The 20,030-nt window shown below is 46.2% G+C and overlaps 1 protein-coding gene across 3 annotated transcripts in view; it reads left to right on the forward strand.

Annotated features, from left to right (window-relative positions):
• ORMDL1 (ORMDL sphingolipid biosynthesis regulator 1) overlaps positions 1 to 18,771 on the forward strand; it is a 36,544-nt gene extending 17,773 nt beyond the window's left edge. For 2 of the 3 annotated variants that reach the window (XM_063932752.1, XM_063932751.1), the window contains exons 2-4: positions 12,351 to 12,531; positions 14,497 to 14,648; positions 16,748 to 18,771. In XM_063932752.1, coding sequence (XP_063788822.1) covers positions 12,358 to 12,531; positions 14,497 to 14,648; positions 16,748 to 16,883 — 462 coding nt within the window. In that variant the 5' untranslated portion in view covers positions 12,351 to 12,357 and the 3' untranslated portion in view covers positions 16,884 to 18,771. Of the gene's footprint in view, positions 1 to 9,744; positions 9,849 to 12,350; positions 12,532 to 14,496; positions 14,649 to 16,747 lie in introns of those variants that run through there. The other variant, XM_063932750.1, reaches the window with a different exon arrangement.
• Positions 18,772 to 20,030: the final 1,259 nt, after the last annotated feature.

Below are 20,030 nucleotides of genomic sequence, written 5' to 3' on the forward strand. Positions count from 1 at the left end.
CTCTGGAATTCTTTACCTCTCCCCCTCAGACTCTCCACCTCTCTACAAAACTTCAAACGGGCTCTTAAGACCCATTTCTTTACCAAACCTAGCCAAATCTCAACCTAACCCTCTGTTCCATGCTCTCTATGTACCCCATCTGTGTCACCCCTGTCTGTCTACCCCTCATCTTAGAATGTAAGCTCTCACGAGTAGGGCCCTCTTCCCTCATGTGCTTATACTTTTCTTACTTTAATAATCCTCAACTGCCCAGATCCCGCAGTTTTTTGGCCACCTGGAACTTATCTCTGTGTCATCTGCTGATGTAGTTATGCTTAGTTGCCCTGTACTTGTCCTATATTGTCTTCAACTGTAAGTCACTGTTTTCCTGTTTTGATTATGTGCATATGTACTCTGTAATTGGGCGCTGCGGTACCCTTGTGGCGCCATCTAAATAAAGGATGATGATAATAATAATAATTAGCATTATTTAGTATTAGTGTTATTGTATTATTAGTGTGTGATGGAACAGGATGAGGAATTAGCAGTAGTAGATTTCTGCACTATACCACAATGATGGGTGTGATGTTTGTACCGGTTGTGGATTATTTACAGCATATTCTGTTGCGCTTTACAATTGAAAAAAAAGTAATAGAACAAAACTGTGTAAAAACAGAAGGATATAGAGGTAGGAAGTCGGTATCCAATTAGCCATGAAATCGCTGCAATTATTTGCGTGAATTATTTTTTTTTGCATCTGTCACACGAAAATTGCTGCGGAAACGGCTTTTCGAGGGTATGCTCGCTCCCATATTTGGCTGTATCCTATTCCAAACGTGCGGAAACGTGACTTGGGCAGAATAAATATAAGTGAAAAATCAGGGTGAAAATTAAGAAATTAGCCTGTTACTCCAAAAATACTAAACTAACATAGGACAACCGTGTAGTAGTGTATCATAGGTCACATTAAATAAATGGGAAAATATTATAAAAGCAAGGGTTTTTTTCAGCAGAATAAGTGCTCAAAATGAATTTGGGTACATATAAATGGAGATATATATATATATTTGGGTATTTTTTTATTTATTTTTTTATTTAAAAAAAATAAGGTGTAAATAGACCGACTACTCCCACCTGCGAGCCTAAAGACACTTGTCCCACTTATAAAGCATCCCAATATACCTATGCTATACTTTGAACCCCAAATTCCATTACTTTCCACTTTTTCGCCTGCTCAGGGTAGGTGAAGTGAAATCGTGGGAACAGCTTTCTCGGCCAATCGGATAGGGATTTTCTGCGATTTGCGGTAATAGTCCGGTGTTTTTCCTTATCGCGCTAATAGGATACCCCCCTAGGTGCTTTTACATTTGCATCTACAGTGCAAAATAAGGGTAACATGTATGTAGGTCTTGGTTTCCTTTATACTGTAAGCTCTGACGAGCAGGGCCCTCTGTACATTCCCTGTCTCACTTATCAGACACTACCCATTGCATAGAACGGTACAGAACCTTGGTGCTGCTTTTGTGGCTCTGGCAGCGTGTGCGGCGATGGTTATATAACTTATATCTGTGTTATACAATGTTTCCTACTGGAAGTCTTTTACATTTATTTCATGTTCTGTTTGCGCTGCTTCCGGTTATGTGCGCTGTAAGGTGCTGCGGGACCCCCTGCGGCGCTGGTAAATAAAGGATAACGATGATCGTGTGATTCTCCTGGGGATTTAAATCTGCGGCTCTCATAATATTTGCTCAAGTGTCATATGAGACGCCTGTGTCCTGTAAGTAAACAGCACGCTGAATGCGATTATATAATCTATAGTTATGTAACGTCTGCTTATTACAGTACAATGGGGGTTATTCCCATCTTACGTGCCCACACCCTCTGTGAGCCCTGCACATACATTTACGCTACGGGTGACTGCTGTGTGGAGGGTGTGCGCTGACCCTTACAGAACGCGTATTAAGGTCTTGCATGTGATTTGTGGTTTGCTCCCTGCGCTGTATTGTCTGCATGCAGCGATTTGCATGTGTATACACAGCCTCGGGTCCCCCTGGGGTGAGATCATTGTGTGCAGACAACCAACAGCTAAATGTGAAACAAATGTTCATTGCATCAGCAGCTGCCCGGAGCCTTGTGCGTCTCCAAAAATGTTCAGTCCCATATCAGGGGGCAAGGGTCGGGCTGTACACTGCCTGGTGGTGGGGGGGGTTTTGCTGACTGGGTCAGAGAGCGTTGTTCCTGCACAGGCCGTCCTGTCCCGTGCACCAGTACAGGATGAGAATCTGGCCGGATCTGGTGACCGGCCTGTGGCTCCAAGGCTTACACTTTGTTTTGTAGTGTTGCGGTAAATATTCCTCAGTCGCTCCTTCTCCTCTATACCGGTCATTTCAAGGTTCTCTAGGTGCTAATCATCTGCACTCTATGGGAATATTCCCTGTTAGTCGGCACGCAGGCGTCTGTGTGTGTGTATATATATGTATATGTGTATATATATATATATATATATATATATATATATAGTGTATTAATATTATTACCAGTTGTTTATATAGCGCACCCATATTCCGCAGCGCTTTACACATCAGTCCCTGCCCCAGTGGAGCTTACAATCTATATTCCCTATCACATGCACACACATTCACACTAGGGCCAATGAACCTACCAGTATATATTTGGAATGTGGGAGGAAACCCATGTAAGTATGGAGAGCATATACAAACTCCACACAGTTGGGGTCTTGGTGGGAGTGGTAGTAATGCTAACCACTACACCGTCCGTGCTATATAGGTTGAGCTGTGGATAAGGGAACCCAGTAACTATACTCCATTGTCTGTGCCCCGTTGTGTGTTTCGCCGATCAGCCGTTGTAGAGTCTGTGGGGGACATTTACTAAGCAGTGATAAGAGCGGAGAAGTGAGCCAGTGGAGAAGTTGCCCGTGGCAACCAATCGGCGCTGAAGTAACATCTATAATTTGCCTACTATAAAATGATACAGAGCTGCTGATTGGTTGATGGGGCGACTTCTCCACTGGCTCACTTCTCCGCTCTTATCACTGTTTAGTACATGTCCCCCTGAGTATTGTATCTGAGCTGCTTATGGGGCCCCTAACGTGGCAGGTAGGAGCTGATTGGCTGGGACTTTATTCTCTCCAAAGCTTAGTACATAGACCCCTGTGCCCCTGTAAGTGATACCGTTGTCCGTGCCCTTAGGTAATATTCCCAGGCCTGTCCGCACGCCATTGATCTGCCTCCGTGCGCTGTGTCCTGATTACTGACCGCGCTGGAGAATGAGATGACACGTGCCCCCTCCTGTGTAATATATCATTGATTGTGCCGCTTTCTTTCTACACGTCAGGATGAAATCGCAAGAAGCCATGACAGGCCAGCGGTGCCCTGAGGATTATTACGGTTGTACGGCCATTCAAAAATAGCTGGGTACTATGGCCCCTAGGGGCAGATGTTTTGCCCTCTGTGAGGACAGAGCAGCAATCTGCAGAGCCACGTGGGTGCAGAGGTACGGGATGGCAGTGTGGCGTTAGCAGTTTGCTCCGCCATCACAACGGCATTTCTCATTTGCTGCTTCATGGAGGGGCATTGATGGCGGCTGACGGGAAATCCACAGCTGCCTATTGTTTCCCCAGCAGTTTTGTGTCACAGTGTCATGACGACGCACAATAGTTGTTGAAGTGAGGGAGAGTGCCGAGTTTCTGCAAACCAACCAACCGGACTACGATCTCAGAGGCTCTTCATCTCACCCCCTTTCTCCCTCTCTATATTTGGTTTCTGTTGCCTTGCTGGCAGTGAACTCTGCACTTTGATGCCTGTGGCCTGGAATCTGAGGCCCGCAGCTATGATGGGCACTGCGGCACAGAAAAAGTTGTCATTAACGGGTGGTGTCGGCGCTTTGCTCCTGATGTGGGCTGCATTGTAACGATGACGTATTACGTTCGTATTTCATGCCTGTTGGGCCGGGTGTCACGTCTGAGGATTCTTGTGGATCCGGATTAGGGGAAGATGATTCTGGTGCACTTGTATCTCTGAATAACAAGCGAGCGGGACGGATGAAGGTCTTGCGCATTTATTACTTGGAGTAGTTTAACAGGGTTCGCCAAAGACAGTTGAATAGAGATACGACTGTAGGTTAGCGGGTGGCTGAGGATACCGGAACCGTGACCCAGTACTTTAAAGGAGGAATTCTGAAGGCTGGTTACTGCGGCGTCCGGAACAGGTAGCTAGGTAGGACATGGGAACAGAGGCAGCAGTCTGCGTAAGGCTATATCAGGAGGCTTGGGTAATTTGCTGTAACAAGAACCTGACCCTGGAGATGCTGCGGGAGCACAGAGAACTAGCTTCACCGATACTGTGAAAGACGTTGCACTGGCAAATTCCCTCCTCCAGGCCTTCCTGTATTATAGCAGCTGCTCAGAGTTAATTGTCCACAGGAAAGTGATAAATTGGTGAAGTGTGGGTAAGACAGACTTTTTGCCCACATCCAAGATGGCCGCCGGGAACACAGCCCAACCTGTTCACAGAAGCCCTGGCTCCACACCAGCACTGCTAACCCCTGCCGGAGGGACATGCTGCCAACCAGTGCCCCTGCCTGTCCTCCCAGCACACCCTGCCCGGCGCTAGCAGCCCGCACCTCCGTCAGCTGGACCTCTCCAAAGGGTCCGGACAGGTAAGAGCCGGCTGCCCTGCACAGTCTCCCACCGGACCGTGACAGCCGTAAATTGCAGCACCGAAGGCGCTAAGTTCCAGTCAATTAATTTGCAGGAGTTTAGCTCCCGGGCGAAGTGCCCAGGATCTATTCAATTCATTCCCAACTCCAGATATGTGGCTGCATTTATCGTGGATTTCTGCTCCCGCTCTCCTGAGGTGTAAGCAGAAATCCGGATACTGGTGACGTGTGCCGGGTACACATTGATGGCATCGTGCCCAGCACCTAGCACGGGGGAAGCTGCTTAATGCAGAAAATCCATTGCATTCTTGTGCAAAATACTGCCCGTTGCGGGAATTAATTGAATGGCTCCCAGGCACTGAGCTCAGCAGCTATTTTCCAGCACATGAGTTAATCGCCCCAAGTAGTGTACATTAACCTGTTATATTTAATGGCTGGCACTCTGCGCTGGAATAATTGCCCCACACTGCAGCACTGCTGGGGATTTAGTCCTGGCGTAGTGCACACTTGCGCAAATGTATCTTAATGCGCGGTATTGCCGATTTGGAATTTAACTTCTTTGTGACATTCTGAGATAAAAAAACGTATGGTCTAATTCAGGTGTAGCTGTTCTTGCTGCCGCCGTTGCTGTCTGTTGCAGTACGCAATTGCGATTTTATGCTAATATGGACAGGCGCTAACCTGACCATAGGGCTGTTGCATCATTTCCGTCCCAAGGCGTATAATTCCTGATTCATTGGTGCCATCGTTGCAGATCTGGTCATGTGGCAGAGTCTGAGTGTCTCTGTAGACGCACAGGCCGAGCAACTCTCCAGTAGCAAGTAAGATCGCAACTGCTAATTTCTGCAGGGCTAGAAAACGCCATCTGAGCGGCCATGACACGCCTGCATTTTTCTGATTGCTCCCCACCCCAAAACGCTGTCTACCTATCACTTGCTTTGTGACAAATCCCTCATTGTGATCCCCAATCACTCGCTGCACAGGTGCACTGCGGCTCGGACGCATTCGCAGTAAGAAAACATCCGATTTGCGTACAGTAGTCGCCTTGCGACAGCATATGAATTTTGCCCATGAAGGGGGGTATTCAATAAGTGTCGGAAGCTGCCGTCTTGTCGGAAAGTCGTCAGCTTCCGACAGAAATAGGTCGGAAGGGATTCATTAGACGCTGCTTTTTTCCGACAAGTCGGGAATTCCCGACTTGTCGGAAAAGACGTGTCTCGTCAGAATAGCTGCTGATCCATGTGCTTTTGTCGGAAACAAGGCCTTATCCGACAGGATTTGGCCTCGTTCCAGATAACCTCAATCTGACTTTTAGAAAAGTCAGGTTGAGGTGAGGAGACGGGGAGCGGTGTGGCGGCTACGAGGAGCGGGGATGAGAGGTACCTTGATGGCCGTCCCCCGGCCAGGCACCTCTCTCCCTGCAGAGGGACACTGGGCGTGATGTACAGATGGCTCCAGCAGCTCCCTGTGTTCTCACACGTGGGGAGCTGCTGACAGACGCACGGACCCCGATGGTCGGATTTGGCCACTCTTTGAATAGGGGTTGTCGGATCCATTCCCAAAAATGCATGTCTGAATGGATCCGACTGTTGTTGAATATACCCCTAAGCAGTCATTTAGTGTAATCATGAATACCTTGTGCTTGGAAACACAGCAGACCCCCTTTTACCTTGAGCTCAGCGGAGGAAGGACGCAGTCCGTGCAAGAGCAGGTCGTTTTTAACGGCATTTTAGTTGGAGTTACTAATAACCATGTTTTTGCCCCCGGACGCCTGAATCTGCCCTGTGCCCCGCTGCTCTGTCCCCTGGCTGAGGTTGATCCCACTGTCTGCAGGGTATGCTTACCAGCCAGAGGAGCTGGAACAGTGTGGCTGCACATGGCCAGAAGTTAAGGATTCCAGTTGCCGGGGTATGAGCCTGATGGCGGTGGCAGTGAGGGGATGGGTCTGTGATGGTGAGAGGTAATCCGCGTACCCCAGAAGTGGCAGCGTAACCCCACTGGGGGGGTTACTATCTGTACCGGCTGGCGGCATAAGGGCATCCGGTCACACTCTCTCTGAGCCCTGCTTCGCTGGTCACTTCTAGATCGTGTTCCTTTTTCCTAACATAAACATCGCAGTGCTGGCATTGCGGCCTCTTCTGCGCCCGAGCCAGTGGCTTAGGGGTTTTTATCTCCGTCTCTGCGCCAATAGCCGCCTGCGCTCCTTATCTTACAGGCTCCCCTGGCATGCCTCTCTCTGCGCCAACTCCCTGCCGTAATCCAAATGCACATACAGTATAACACCAGTTACAAGCGCGTCTTACCGGTTTTACGGTAGGTGGGTTCTGTGCACACCTATGGCCTGCGGGTAGATTCTGCCTTCTGTAGATAACACCCCATAGCTACCGGTCTTCCATACTTAATTGGATCTGCACCTTAATCTACAAAGCCCCCCTCAATCTTACCCCTCCCGTCATTTCTTCCCCTTATCTCCAGATACTCCCACAGAACCACGTTCCCCTTCTCTCTCCCTCTCCGATGACCTCTCCTTGCTGGCACCTATAGGATTTGTCCTGCGTCTGCTCTCTGGAACTCTCTTCCTCATATAACCAAACACTCCGAAGCGCTGAATTGACCTCAAGTCCGTTTGTGGAGTGCATTTTCGTTACGTCTTTACTCTGGAACACTGCACGCAGGTGCGGTCGCTGCAAATTCATTCTCGGCATAGTCTTATCTCCGCTTGCGCCTTAGGGGAAGCAGCTGGGCTATAATGGGGCATTAGCACATAGGGTGTGTAGCTATAATTGCGGGCTATGCAGAGTTGTGAGTCCTTGTAAATACGCCTAGCTTCAGGCATACTGTAAGTTGACAATGCGGTCTGCATTAAACCAAGTCTGGCTGCTGAGGTACAGTCAAATGCCCCCCCTCACTGATAAGGTGCAGGGTGCTAGAATGACCACTAAATGCAGAAGCAATTAAGGACGACTTGTGTGCTGTGACGCACATTATTATTAATATATATATATATATATATATATATATATATATATATATATATATATATATATATATATATATATATATATATATATATATATATGACCAGAATTACTCTCCCACTGCGCTATTTCAAATAAAACACTAAAATTAATTAATTATATGGCTGCCTGTATCCTCTAAGTTCCCTGTTAGGAGGAACTAAATGTGTGAAAATATGAAACGAAATAGAGGAGATGGCGCCAAGGGAGTTATATCAACGCCCTACCTAAAAACGGACCCTTACAGTACTCTCCGGATAAATTACGTCCGATAACAAATACTAACATAAAAATTTATTAAAACAACATATAAACCCGACACAAATGTTCATAAGTATACAGAGTTGATACATTTACATTTGTCGCACAATTTGAACAATCAGTTTGTAGTGATGAGAAAAAAGCGTAGATATATCACTACGATTTCCTCCTCCTTATTGTAGATTCGGAGGTAACATCAGATAATAGATAGATAAATAACCCAACGCGTTTCGTCTTGTTCCAAGACTTCATCAGGGGTAAAATCTCTTCATTTCAGAACATATTGTCAGCACATAAAAGGTCATTCAAAGATGTATGAACAACGTTTCAATATTTCAATGGGACTTGATTGATACAGCGAGGACCATACCTCATATATCATCAGCTTGAGTCTGACATTCAGATATTCGAATATGGGGAAGATTCAAATGTGTATAGAATCTAACTGGTTCGCAAGCATAAGGAACCTCGTCGGTCAGCAGCTTGAACCTGACACTCAGAGACTCAGGAGTGAAGGCAATTCAAATGGGTATAATGTCTAACCAATTTAGAACACGTGGTAGACCCTCCAGTAGTGCAGTGCTGACAGCCAAGTCTCTGTATAATGTAATAAAGGCATTATACAGAGACTTGGCTGTCAGCACTGCACTACTGGAGGGTCTACCACGTGTTCTAAATTGGTTAGACATTATACCCATTTGAATTGCCTTCACTCCTGAGTCTCTGAGTGTCAGGTTCAAGCTGCTGACCGACGAGGTTCCTTATGCTTGCGAACCAGTTAGATTCTATACACATTTGAATCTTCCCCATATTCGAATATCTGAATGTCAGACTCAAGCTGATGATATATGAGGTATGGTCCTCGCTGTATCAATCAAGTCCCATTGAAATATTGAAACGTTGTTCATACATCTTTGAATGACCTTTTATGTGCTGACAATATGTTCTGAAATGAAGAGATTTTACCCCTGATGAAGTCTTGGAACAAGACGAAACGCGTTGGGTTATTTATCTATCTATTATCTGATGTTACCTCCGAATCTACAATAAGGAGGAGGAAATCGTAGTGATATATCTACGCTTTTTTCTCATCACTACAAACTGATTGTTCAAATTGTGCGACAAATGTAAATGTATCAACTCTGTATACTTATGAACATTTGTGTCGGGTTTATATGTTGTTTTAATAAATTTTTATGTTAGTATTTGTTATCTGACGTAATTTATCCGGAGAGTACTGTAAGGGTCCGTTTTTAGGTAGGGCGTTGATATAACTCCCTTGGCGCCATCTCCTCTATTTCGTTTCATATATATATATATATATATATATATATATATTAGAATTTTCTTATACACTGGGAGCATAAGACAAGTGGCGCTGCGGCACGGCGTGGTTGACCTTCTCGTGCGGTTACGGGACAGCAGGGTAACTAAGCCAGGTCCACACACCACCAAGCTTCAGTAAATCCTGAATATTACAATTGCTGAAGGCATCAGACTCTCAGATCTAGATCTGTGTAATAGAATCCTGAGATCGTCACTATACCTCGCCTTCAGCAGAAACTACTGTGCCACAAATAACTACGGCCAAGTTGATCCAGCGTCACCGCATACAAAAGATGCCCTGTCAAAGTATAAATAAAAAATGCAGCCTGTATTTGAGATGGATGCAGCATGGGGCAGAAATGTTTCATACGGGGATGCCTTTGTAAGATAAACAAGTTGTAAAGAGAAGCGGGACAATCCACAGAAGTCATGATCGCAAAGCCTGCTCTGCAACGTAATGTGACCTTTGTAGCAATAGGTTATTTTTGGCACATGCCACCTTCCCCTTGTTTACTGGGAGAAGACGGCACACAGGCGTGCAGCTCCGTATGTGTTCCCTGAGATTTGGGTTTAGACGGCGTAGCAAAGGTACCTCAAATAACGTATGATCATGTATACCTCATAAATACTGCCGCCAATTCTATCGTATGCATTTGTTATTTTTGGTGCGTAAATCCCAAGGGGGGGGGGGGGGTGTGGATCTACTAAGTGGAGGATTGCAATCTTTTAACTTGATCCAGTCAGCTGCAGTTTGCACCAAAAAAAGGTATTTCTTGGTTTCACTCCTTTCTTCTATAAAGCATTCCAATCCCAGCAAGTGTCTTTGGTTTAACAAACATTTTATTTTGCCAACAGTTCATACAGAGCACCCACTGAAATGAGTGGGCACATTGGATAAATGTGAAAACCTCCCTGCATAGAGTTTTCCGTTAGCAGCAAAGCAATCTAGTTGTGTTTTACCCTTCCTAGCCAAACTGACCCACCCTTAGGTGAGAACATGTGTAGATCCTCGAGGTGGGTTAAATAAATCACCTAGGGAAATATTTTCTGTAAAAAGACGTAACGCAAATTTGGCCTGATTCAGGTTTATAAGCAAAGCTACAGAGCGCACAACTGGGCAAAACCAAGCTGCAGTGCATGTGGGGCAGATGTAACATGTGCAGAGAGAGTAAGATTTGGCTGGGGTGTGTTCCAACTGAAATCTAAATGAGGGCTACATGCAAAAGCAGACAGTATTTACCCTGCACAGAAACAATATAACCCATCCAAATCTAAACCTCTCTGCACATGTTACAGCTGCCCCACCTGCGTTGCAGCATGGTATTGCCCGGTTGTGCGCTTTTCATTTTTGATTGCTAACAAACCTGAATCAGGCCTAATAATAGCATAAATGCAACTATATTTAGTCCGTCTGGAAATGTGCACTTGTCATGCGCTGCCGTACAAACCTTGGTGTTCTCACTTTACAGTGCAAGTTGTTGTTGTTTTTGTTTTTTTTTGTTTTTTTTAAGCATCCATAAGATCTCCTGTATATCATTATCTTCTTTTGAAAATCCCTCTGGAAGATGCACAAGTATGTCTGTAACACAGGGGAGTGTACACTTCAGCACAGTGTGCCCAGAATGGGCTGCGTAACGGTCAGGGGGAAGGGGTGCACAGGTGATGCAGCAAAGATTTCCTACCATAATAAGGGGAAAATTCCATTTTTGGAGGGCATGTGTAAGTAATGGGCCCCCGACAGGCGATATTCAGCTGTTCTGCAGATGGGCGTGAGTGCCGCTGGTGCCCATTACTTAATTCGCTTGTTGCACCCAAATGCACCAGGTTTAAACGCAACACCCATCATGTCAAATTGAATTCCTCCCTAAGTGTTAAAGGTCGCATCCATGCATCTTTGCAATGTAAGGTGGCAGGTTGTGCTGAATTGCCCCAACAGACTGACACCTCTCAGTGTTTCATGTAAAAAACAGAGTGGGGGGGAAAGAGCGGCAGGAGATTTTACAGTGCTCAGAGGGATGTTCCAAAGGCTCTCTGCTCACTACATCCTGTGACTGTGGTTGTCGTGGAAACAGACAAATTTGAAATCACTAATTACCAAGTTTCTTGCGTGGCTGTAAGTAATGAGTGCCTGGCACAGACATTCTATGTTTTTGTAAAAAAATGGCAACGGAGGGTTACGCAGCTACGGGTGTAAGCTGGCTTCACAACGTGGTTAAATGACTATTAAAACAAAATCATTGGACACCACAAAACCCAGGCCACTAACAACGCTGTCCTGACATATGGAAGACCTGGTCATATGGTGAATGGGATTGGCAATGATTTAGGTTCCTGTACCCAATGCAATATACAGCACAGTTATATCTAGAACAGCTTATTTGTTTGGCTCCGTTACCGTGTATATGTGTAGCTGTGATGGGACGTAATCAGCTGACTGACAATACATGTGTTCCAGCCCGACTTATCACTTCGAGTGCATACCTTACAGCTAGTCATTACTTGCGCTGCTGGAATGTGCGCGCTGTGTAAGGGGAACTATATATGCTAGGGGAAAGACTTATATGTTCTTACTAAGCCTTGGAGAGTGATAAAGTACTAACCAATCAGCTCCTAACTGTCATTATTCAGACACAGACTGTAACTTGGCATCCAGAAGCTGATTGGCTGGTACTTATCTCTCTACACTTTCAGTCTGTAAGGCTTAGTACATCTGCCCCTTAAGGGTCTGTTCATACAGCAGTGAAAAGTGTGGAGAAGTGAGTCTGTGGAGAAGTTGCCCATGGCAACCAATCAGCATTGAAGTGACATTTATAATTTGCATACCGTACAGTTGTACAGAGCAGCTGATTGGTTGCCAAGAGCAACTTCTCCACTCTTTCCTTCTTCATGAATAGGCCTGTTAATAATTTACCCCCGCTAGTGTCACGATTATATACAGAATATGAATAAATACAATGTGTACGTTTTAGTTTTGTATCTATGCACAGAAGCTGCCACTGAGCGTATTACGGGCGCTCGGTTAGTAATTCGGGAGACGCGATGCGTACAGGCCGCTGTGTTATGTAACCATCTGTTTATTGTGCTTCTCAGGGCAAAGATGAACGTGGGTGTAGCGCACAGCGAGGTGAACCCAAACACCCGGGTTATGAACAGTCGTGGAATGTGGCTGACCTACGCCCTGGGAGTCGGCATGCTGCACATCGTCCTGCTCAGCATTCCCTTCTTCAGTGTCCCCGTGGCCTGGACGCTGACTAATGTCATTCACAACCTGGTGAGTCATGTGTGCGGACTGACCCCCTGGCTGTCTCCGCTAACCGTCGCAGGCTTTATGCCGCAGTCCCACGTGTACACTGCCTGCGGGCATCGGGGGGTGAAAGGTGAAGAAAAGTAAAAAAAAAAAAAAAAAAGGCCCTGAACATTTTTTAGTGGGAGATGTATCAAGCCTTGGAGAGAGAGAAAGTGGAGAAGTTGCTTTACAATTGGTAACAAACACTGGGGCAGATGTATTAACCTGTAGACGGCATAAGGAAGTGATAAACCGGTGATAAGTGCAAGGTGATAAATGCACCAGCCAATCAGCTCCAATATGTAAATTAACAGTTAGGATCTGATTGGCTGGTGCGTTTATCACCTTGCACTTATCTCTGGTTTATCACTTCCTTTTGCCTTCTCCATGTTAATATATCTGCCCCAAAAGTTCTTATTTTACATAGTATTTTAGCAACCTGGAATCCCCAGCTATAGATTCTCCTTGTGTTTCCATGGGGTTTGTGTGCTAAGCCTTAGAGTCCCAAATTTATCAAGCCTTGGAGAGAGATAAATAGCACGGCGATAAATTACCAACCAATCAGCTCCTAACTGTCATTTTTCAAACACAGCCTGTGACATGGCAGTTAGGAGCTGATTGGTTGTTAACTTATCACCGTACAAGTTATCACCTAATTCAGACTAGATCGCTGCAGCGATCGCAGTCTGAAGCCCTGAGGAGTGCGCACGCGGATCTCAGGGCTGTGATCACCTCTGCCTGATTGACAAGCAGAGGCAGTCGCTGGGCAGGAGGGGGGTGTGCCACCGGCACAAGAACGCCGTTGGTGGGGCGCTGCCCGGACCATTCCGGGGCGGGCCGCGGTGACTGCGTGACGTCACACATATCCGCCTGCCAGCTAGGCTGTGCTGGCAGGGAGCTACTTGGCAGGTGCAAAAACATTGCTGCCGTGCAATGCTTTTGCACCTTTGCGGGTGGGGTCGGGCCTGACATGCAGGACGGAGTAGCCCTGTGCTGGGGGGGGGGGGGTGCCTGACATGCAGGGCGAAGTACCTCTGTGCTGGGGGGGCGGGTTGGGTCTGACATGCGGGGCGAAGTACCTCTGTGCTGGGGGGGCGGGTTGGGTCTGACATGCGGGGCGGAGTAACTCTGTGCTTGGTTTTTATATATATATATATATATATATATATATATATATATATATATATATATATATATATATATATATATATATATGTATATATATGTATATGTGTGTGTATATATATATGTATATGTGCAGTGTTGCAGCCTACAGTATCTTCACACGCTTATTGAGGTTCCCTGCAAGATCCGTTCTCAGAAGCAGAACCCCCTACACAATACCCAGTGCTGGCATCACATTGCCAGTACCCATGGGAATAACGGATTAGATCGCTATGCGGAACAAGTCGCGTCTGGAAACGTTTCGCTGCCAACTGCTCTCCAGAATCCATTTTTTAATTGTTTGTTAATGCCTTAGGGAAACGTCTGCTGTTGTGAAGTTCTGTGATAATGTATTTCTTCATTGGGAAAATACATTTCCACCTCCTGTAATCCTGTCGGTCTAGAAGTTTTCCAGAGTTTGCTCCATGTGACTGCATTTGGGCTGGATAATCTGCACCCCCCAAATGTTACAATTTCAATCGGACAGTCCCAAATTGCGGCCGGTTGTCGGGCATGTTCGCCCCCCAATTTCTGTAAGTGGAGGTTCATCTCCCGCTTACTGTGGTGATCGGGCGCTGCACACAGCAAATTCCAGTGTGTGCGAGAAGTCGGGCGGAGTGTGGCCACACCCCCTAGTATGCGGATATCGCACCCCCTAGTGCGCAGCGCCCATGCCTCATATCCAGGTTTGGACTCTACAAATGCTGGGAGCTCTGGTTAACCCTTGCATTATTTTATTCCTGCCTTGTTGCGTTACCGTGTTTCTCTCTCTGTGTTTTTATGCAGGGAATGTATGTGTTTTTACACGCAGTGAAGGGCACGCCATTCGAAACGCCAGACCAGGGCAAAGACAGGCTCCTAACGCACTGGGAACAGCTGGATTATGGGGTGCAGTTTACGTCGTCAAGAAAATTCTTCACCATCTCTCCGATTATTCTGTAAGTTACGTTATATCGTTAGTTACATCTCCTTCCCAAGTAACCATGGTGTGACATGAGTCTCATGACCATCAACCTTTACCTTTGTTCTAGATGAGTAATTCAGTTTAATGGGAAGGTGTAATTGGTCTGTGCGTCTGTCACAGGTAGGGCTGCTTACTCTCTACGTATGTTCGGGTGGTCTTCGGTATGCCGGCTGTCGGGATCCCGGCGCACAGTATACCGGCGCCGGAATCCCGACAGCCGGCATATATGGGGATCATTTACTAGCAACGGCACGTACTCATTTACATACTGTGGCCCCTATTTATCAAGCCTTGGAGAGTGATAAATAACACAGTGATAAATTGTTCATGCTAGGCTGTTTTAGCAGGGCGCCGCGCCCTGCCTGTTTTTTTTTTTGTTTGTTTTTTTAAAGGTAAAATCCGCCCTGCCCTTTCTGCGGCGCCCTGCTAAATCAGCCTGACTGCTTCCTGCTCTCCCAGCGTGTATAGATGCCGTGCGCATGCGCACAGCATCCATTCGCGCTACGGGAGAGCACTTGGGGACGCTTCTGGCCGCCCCACGCCCCCTTTAGTGTGGCGTCTGTGGAGGCCGCAATACCCACTCTAAAGACGTCTTAGAGCCACGCCCCGTTTTCAGACTCGTGCACAAGTGCCCCCACAGACTGGCGTCCTGCCATCAAATTCCTGGGGGGAACACTAAAATACCAACCAGCTCCTAGCTGCCATGTTACAGGCTGTGTTTATAAAATGACAGGAGCTGATTGATTGGTACTTTATCAGCTGCCATGCTGTATAATAGTGGCTGCTGCCATGCGGTATAATAATGGGAGCTGCCATGCGGTATAATAGTGGCTGCTGCCATGCGGTATAATAATGGGAGCTGCCATGCAGTATAATAGTGGCAGCTGCCATGCGGTATAATAGTGGCTGCTGCCATGCGGTATAATAGTGGCTGCTGCCATGCGGTATAATAGTGGCTGCTGCCATGCGGTATAATAGTGGCTGCTGCCATGCGGTATAATAGTGGCTGCTGCCATGCGGTATAATAGTGGCTGCTGCCATGCGGTATAATAGTGGCAGCTGCCATGCGGTATAATAGTGGCAGCTGCCATGCAGTATAATAGTGGGAGCTGCCATGCCGTATAATAGTTGGAGCTGCCATGCCGTATAATAGTGGGAGCTGCCATGCCGTATAATAGTGGGAGCTGCCATGCCGTATAATAGTGGGAGCTGCCATGCCGTATAATAGTGGGAGCTGCCATGCCGTATAATAGTGGGAGCTGCCATGCGGTATAATAGAGGGAGCTGCCATGCGGTATAATAGAGGGAGCTGCCATGCGGTATAATAGAGGGAGCTGCCATGCGGTATAATAGAGGGAGCTGCCATGCGGTATAATAGAGGGAGCTGCCATGCGGTATAATAGAGGGAGCTGCCATGCGGTATAATAGTGGCAGCTGCCATGCGGTATAATAGTGGCAGCTGCCATGCGGTATAATAGTGGCAGCTGCCATGCGGTATAATAGTGGCAGCTGCCATGCGGTATAATAGAGGGAGCTGCCATGCGGTATAATAGAGGGAGCTGCCATGCGGTATAATAGAGGGAGCTGCCATGCGGTATAATAGTGGCAGCTGCCATGCGGTATAATAGTGGCAGCTGCCATGCGGTATAATAGTGGCAGCTGCCATGCGGTATAATAGTGGCAGCTGCCATGCGGTATAATAGTGGCAGCTGCCATGCGGTATAATAGTGGCAGCTGCCATGCGGTATAATAGTGGCAGCTGCCATGCGGTATAATAGTGGCAGCTGCCATGCGGTATAATAGTGGCAGCTGCCATGCGGTATAATAGTGGCAGCTGCCATGCGGTATAATAGTGGCAGCTGCCATGCGGTATAATAGTGGCAGCTGCCATGCGGTATAATAGTGGCAGCTGCCATGCGGTATAATAGTGGGAGCTGCCATGCAGTATAATAGTGGCAGCCTTAGGAAAGAAATGGTGACCCGCAAGCTAAGGAATGAAAAGGAAATGTCAGCATACAACTGCGTGAGTTACAATCCCCTTTCTTCTTACACATCTTTGTTTTCTCCTGGCAGATACTTCCTGACCAGCTTCTACACAAAGTATGACCCGACGCATTTCTTCATCAACACGGCGTCTCTGCTCAGCGTCCTTATCCCAAAATTACCCCAGCTGCACGGGGTCCGAATCTTTGGCATCAACAAGTACTGAGCAGGCACGCTTGTGACACCTACATTTGTCGTCTCGAGCGCAGATCCTCTCGGCCGCGGGTTCTATCCATTCTGAAGGAACGGATAGCCGGCTCGGCCTTTGTAACAGTTTATACAATACAGTTCTAACTGCGCCTTCTTTGTAAGCTGTTAGGATCCATACGGACTTTGATAAAGAAGATGCGTCTCCCTGAATCCTTCGAGGGCGGTATACAGAGAGGGGTGTATATTGTCAGCTGGGCGGGCCCAGCTGTGACCCGGAGTTTGCCATGTATAAACAAGACTGACCTGCAATACAGAACAAGGAAACCGCTATGTCAAAACTGACGGGCGTATCGCCGACACCATCTCTTCGGCAAAAATAAACCTGTCTGTATCTGTTTTTTTGATCATTTTATCCAGCGTAACAAGCCCATTTGTACGTGCGATGCGGCTCACGAGCCGACATAACGTGCTGCATGACGTGTTTATAATGAAGTGCACTAGTGTATTTTATTTTTCTGTTCTGTGTTGTATTTGCTTGCTCCACTTGTATAATGGTGTTTTTGCCCGAGCAGAGTCACGTGAGCATTGTACTTTCAGTAGTCATCCGGTTACCAACAGCTGCACAGATCCGAAGTGGAAGAATGTCGTCATTTCAAGTGTCGCCGACATTTGTCGGATCATTTGTTACCTCTCGGTGACTCCTCTAATCCATACAGTGCGCAGTTCTGCAGCGGCACAGTCTCCATAGCTTCTCGCTGTCAGGAGGATGTAGAGTACACTGTGGTATTATTTTAGTTTGTTTTATGTAACGTTATAACTGGGTGCGACGCCAACAGTGTCGGCAGCCGGCGTCGTTCTGCAAGTGTTAGGTAGGGCGAGCTACAGTCGGTACGAGAGACCAAGTCTATTCTACAGTGCATTTGGAAGGAACTGGTTATAGATTGGGTAACGGATAACCCCGCTTCTTCTACTTGTCAGTAATCTCCACGGTTATTTAGGCAACTGTACACCCGAATATTAAAGGTTTTGTTCTACACACACACACACACACACAGCACTAATTTTATGAGGCACCTGGCAAATATTAAATGTTTGAACAGACTAGCTCCATAGGATAAGAATGAAAACACACAGTGGAGAATATATATATATATATATATATATATATATATATATTTGTTTTATTTTTTATGTATTATGGAACATGGGTACTCGCCAGACTTTCAGTTCTTTGCAAGTAGTATGTGGATTTATTCACTCATCATAACAATACATACATACCGTACACATACCGTACACATTCTATGGGTTTTTTGTTGACACTGTAGGACCTTTGTCAACATATACACATGTACACACACACACTCGTATTTAACATGAAGAACTCTTGGTGGTAACGTCACAACGTTTGCACCTTGCTGTACTACAACTATAGCGGCATAGAGCTGACCCCCTGTAATACTCCAGCTGTCGCCAGGCCGGGTCACCAGGCCGCCATTTTAGTTTTGTTTGTCTTTGTGTATTTGGACTTAATCCCATTTCTCCAACTCTCGGCTGCTGAGAATGGAAAATGGCCTAAAGGCACCTTACAAGTTCTATAGAAGGCTTGGGCAGATAATAACGAATACTTTTTACCCCAGTGAGCCGTGTGCGTTCTGCAAAGGTTTCTTTCTTTTATTGTTAACAAATAAAGTTTCTTTTTCCTTTAGAAATAAGGAGGAAATCTTAGAACGTGGACATTTTTTTTTTTATAAAGTTGTTTGGAAAAGCTAGAAGACGTTTGCAAGAATTGTAGATTGTAATCATTTACTGTTGTCAGCGCTGAAAGTTTTTCTTTCCCCTATTTTAGGTTTTCGTTCTCGGTAGCTTTTCAGTTTACAGAATAAAACAACTTTTGCCCTTGACGTTTCTGTATTTTTATTTTCCTAAATGAGGTTTCCTGCTATAGGATTCCATTTTGATTGAAATGGAGAACGTAACTACACACATTAGGCGTTGAGCAGTGTTTATACGCCACATCTCTCCAGAGTATTGCTTCTGAGCGTATGCCGCCCTGTATGGCCACAGTCTCCCTGTCCTACCTCCCTCCCTGGCTACTTCCAGCAGGAAAACGTCGGATGTCGCACAGCGTACGTCCTCTCACGCTGCTACCGTGTACATGACCATAAGCTCAGAGTCCTCCAATGGCTGCCACAGACACCGGATCTCAGTACAGTAGAGCATCTTAAGGACACGTTGGGAGCGAGCGATTTTGCAGCGAGAACGTGCAGCCGTTAAATCTTAGGGCGCTATTATGTCACCAGGGACTGGACTCGTAGAAACATAGAATTTGACGGCAGATAAGAACCACTTGGCCCATCTAGTCTGCCCCTTTTTTTATCCTTTAGGTAATCTCAACCCTTTTTGAACCTTAATTCTCTGTAAGGATATTCATATGCCTGTCCCAAGCATGTTTAAATTGCTCTGCAGTCTTAGCCTCTACCACCTCTGATGGGAGGCTATTCCACTTATCCACTACCCTTTCTGTGAAGTAATTTTTCCTTAAATTTCCCCTGAACCTCCCCCCCTTCAGTCTCAATGTATGTCCTCGAGTTCTAATACTTCTCTTCCTTTGAAGAATGTTTCCCTCCTGAACTTTAAGACCCTTGATATATTTGAAAGTTTCTATCATGTCCCCCCTTTCCCTTCTCTCCAAACTATACATGTTAAGATCTTTTAGCCTTTCCGGGTAAGTTTTGTGATGTAGGCCATGCACCATTTTAGTTGCCCTTCTTTGTACACTCTCTAATGTATTTATATACTTCTGGAGATATGGTCTCCAGAACTGGAGACAGTATTTCAGATGGGGCCGCACCAATGACCTATACAGTGGCATTATCACTTCTTTTTTCCTACTACTGATTCCTCTCCCTATGCAACCAAGCATCTGACTTGCCTTTCTCATTGCTTTGTTGCATTGCTTTCCTGCCTTCAAGTCACTTGAAATAGTGACTCCTAAATCTCTTTCCTCCTCAGTAGTTTCCATTATAGTACCCTTGATACTGTATTCAGCCTTTAGGTTTTTGAGACCCAAGTGCATGATTTTGCATTTTTTAGCATTAAACTGTAGCTGCCACGTTCTTGACCATTTCTCAAGCCTACCTAGGTCATCAATCATTTGTTT

The sequence above is a fragment of the Pseudophryne corroboree genome, chromosome 7 (genome assembly GCF_028390025.1).
Source record: "Pseudophryne corroboree isolate aPseCor3 chromosome 7, aPseCor3.hap2, whole genome shotgun sequence".
Classification (NCBI taxonomy): domain Eukaryota; kingdom Metazoa; phylum Chordata; class Amphibia; order Anura; family Myobatrachidae; genus Pseudophryne; species Pseudophryne corroboree.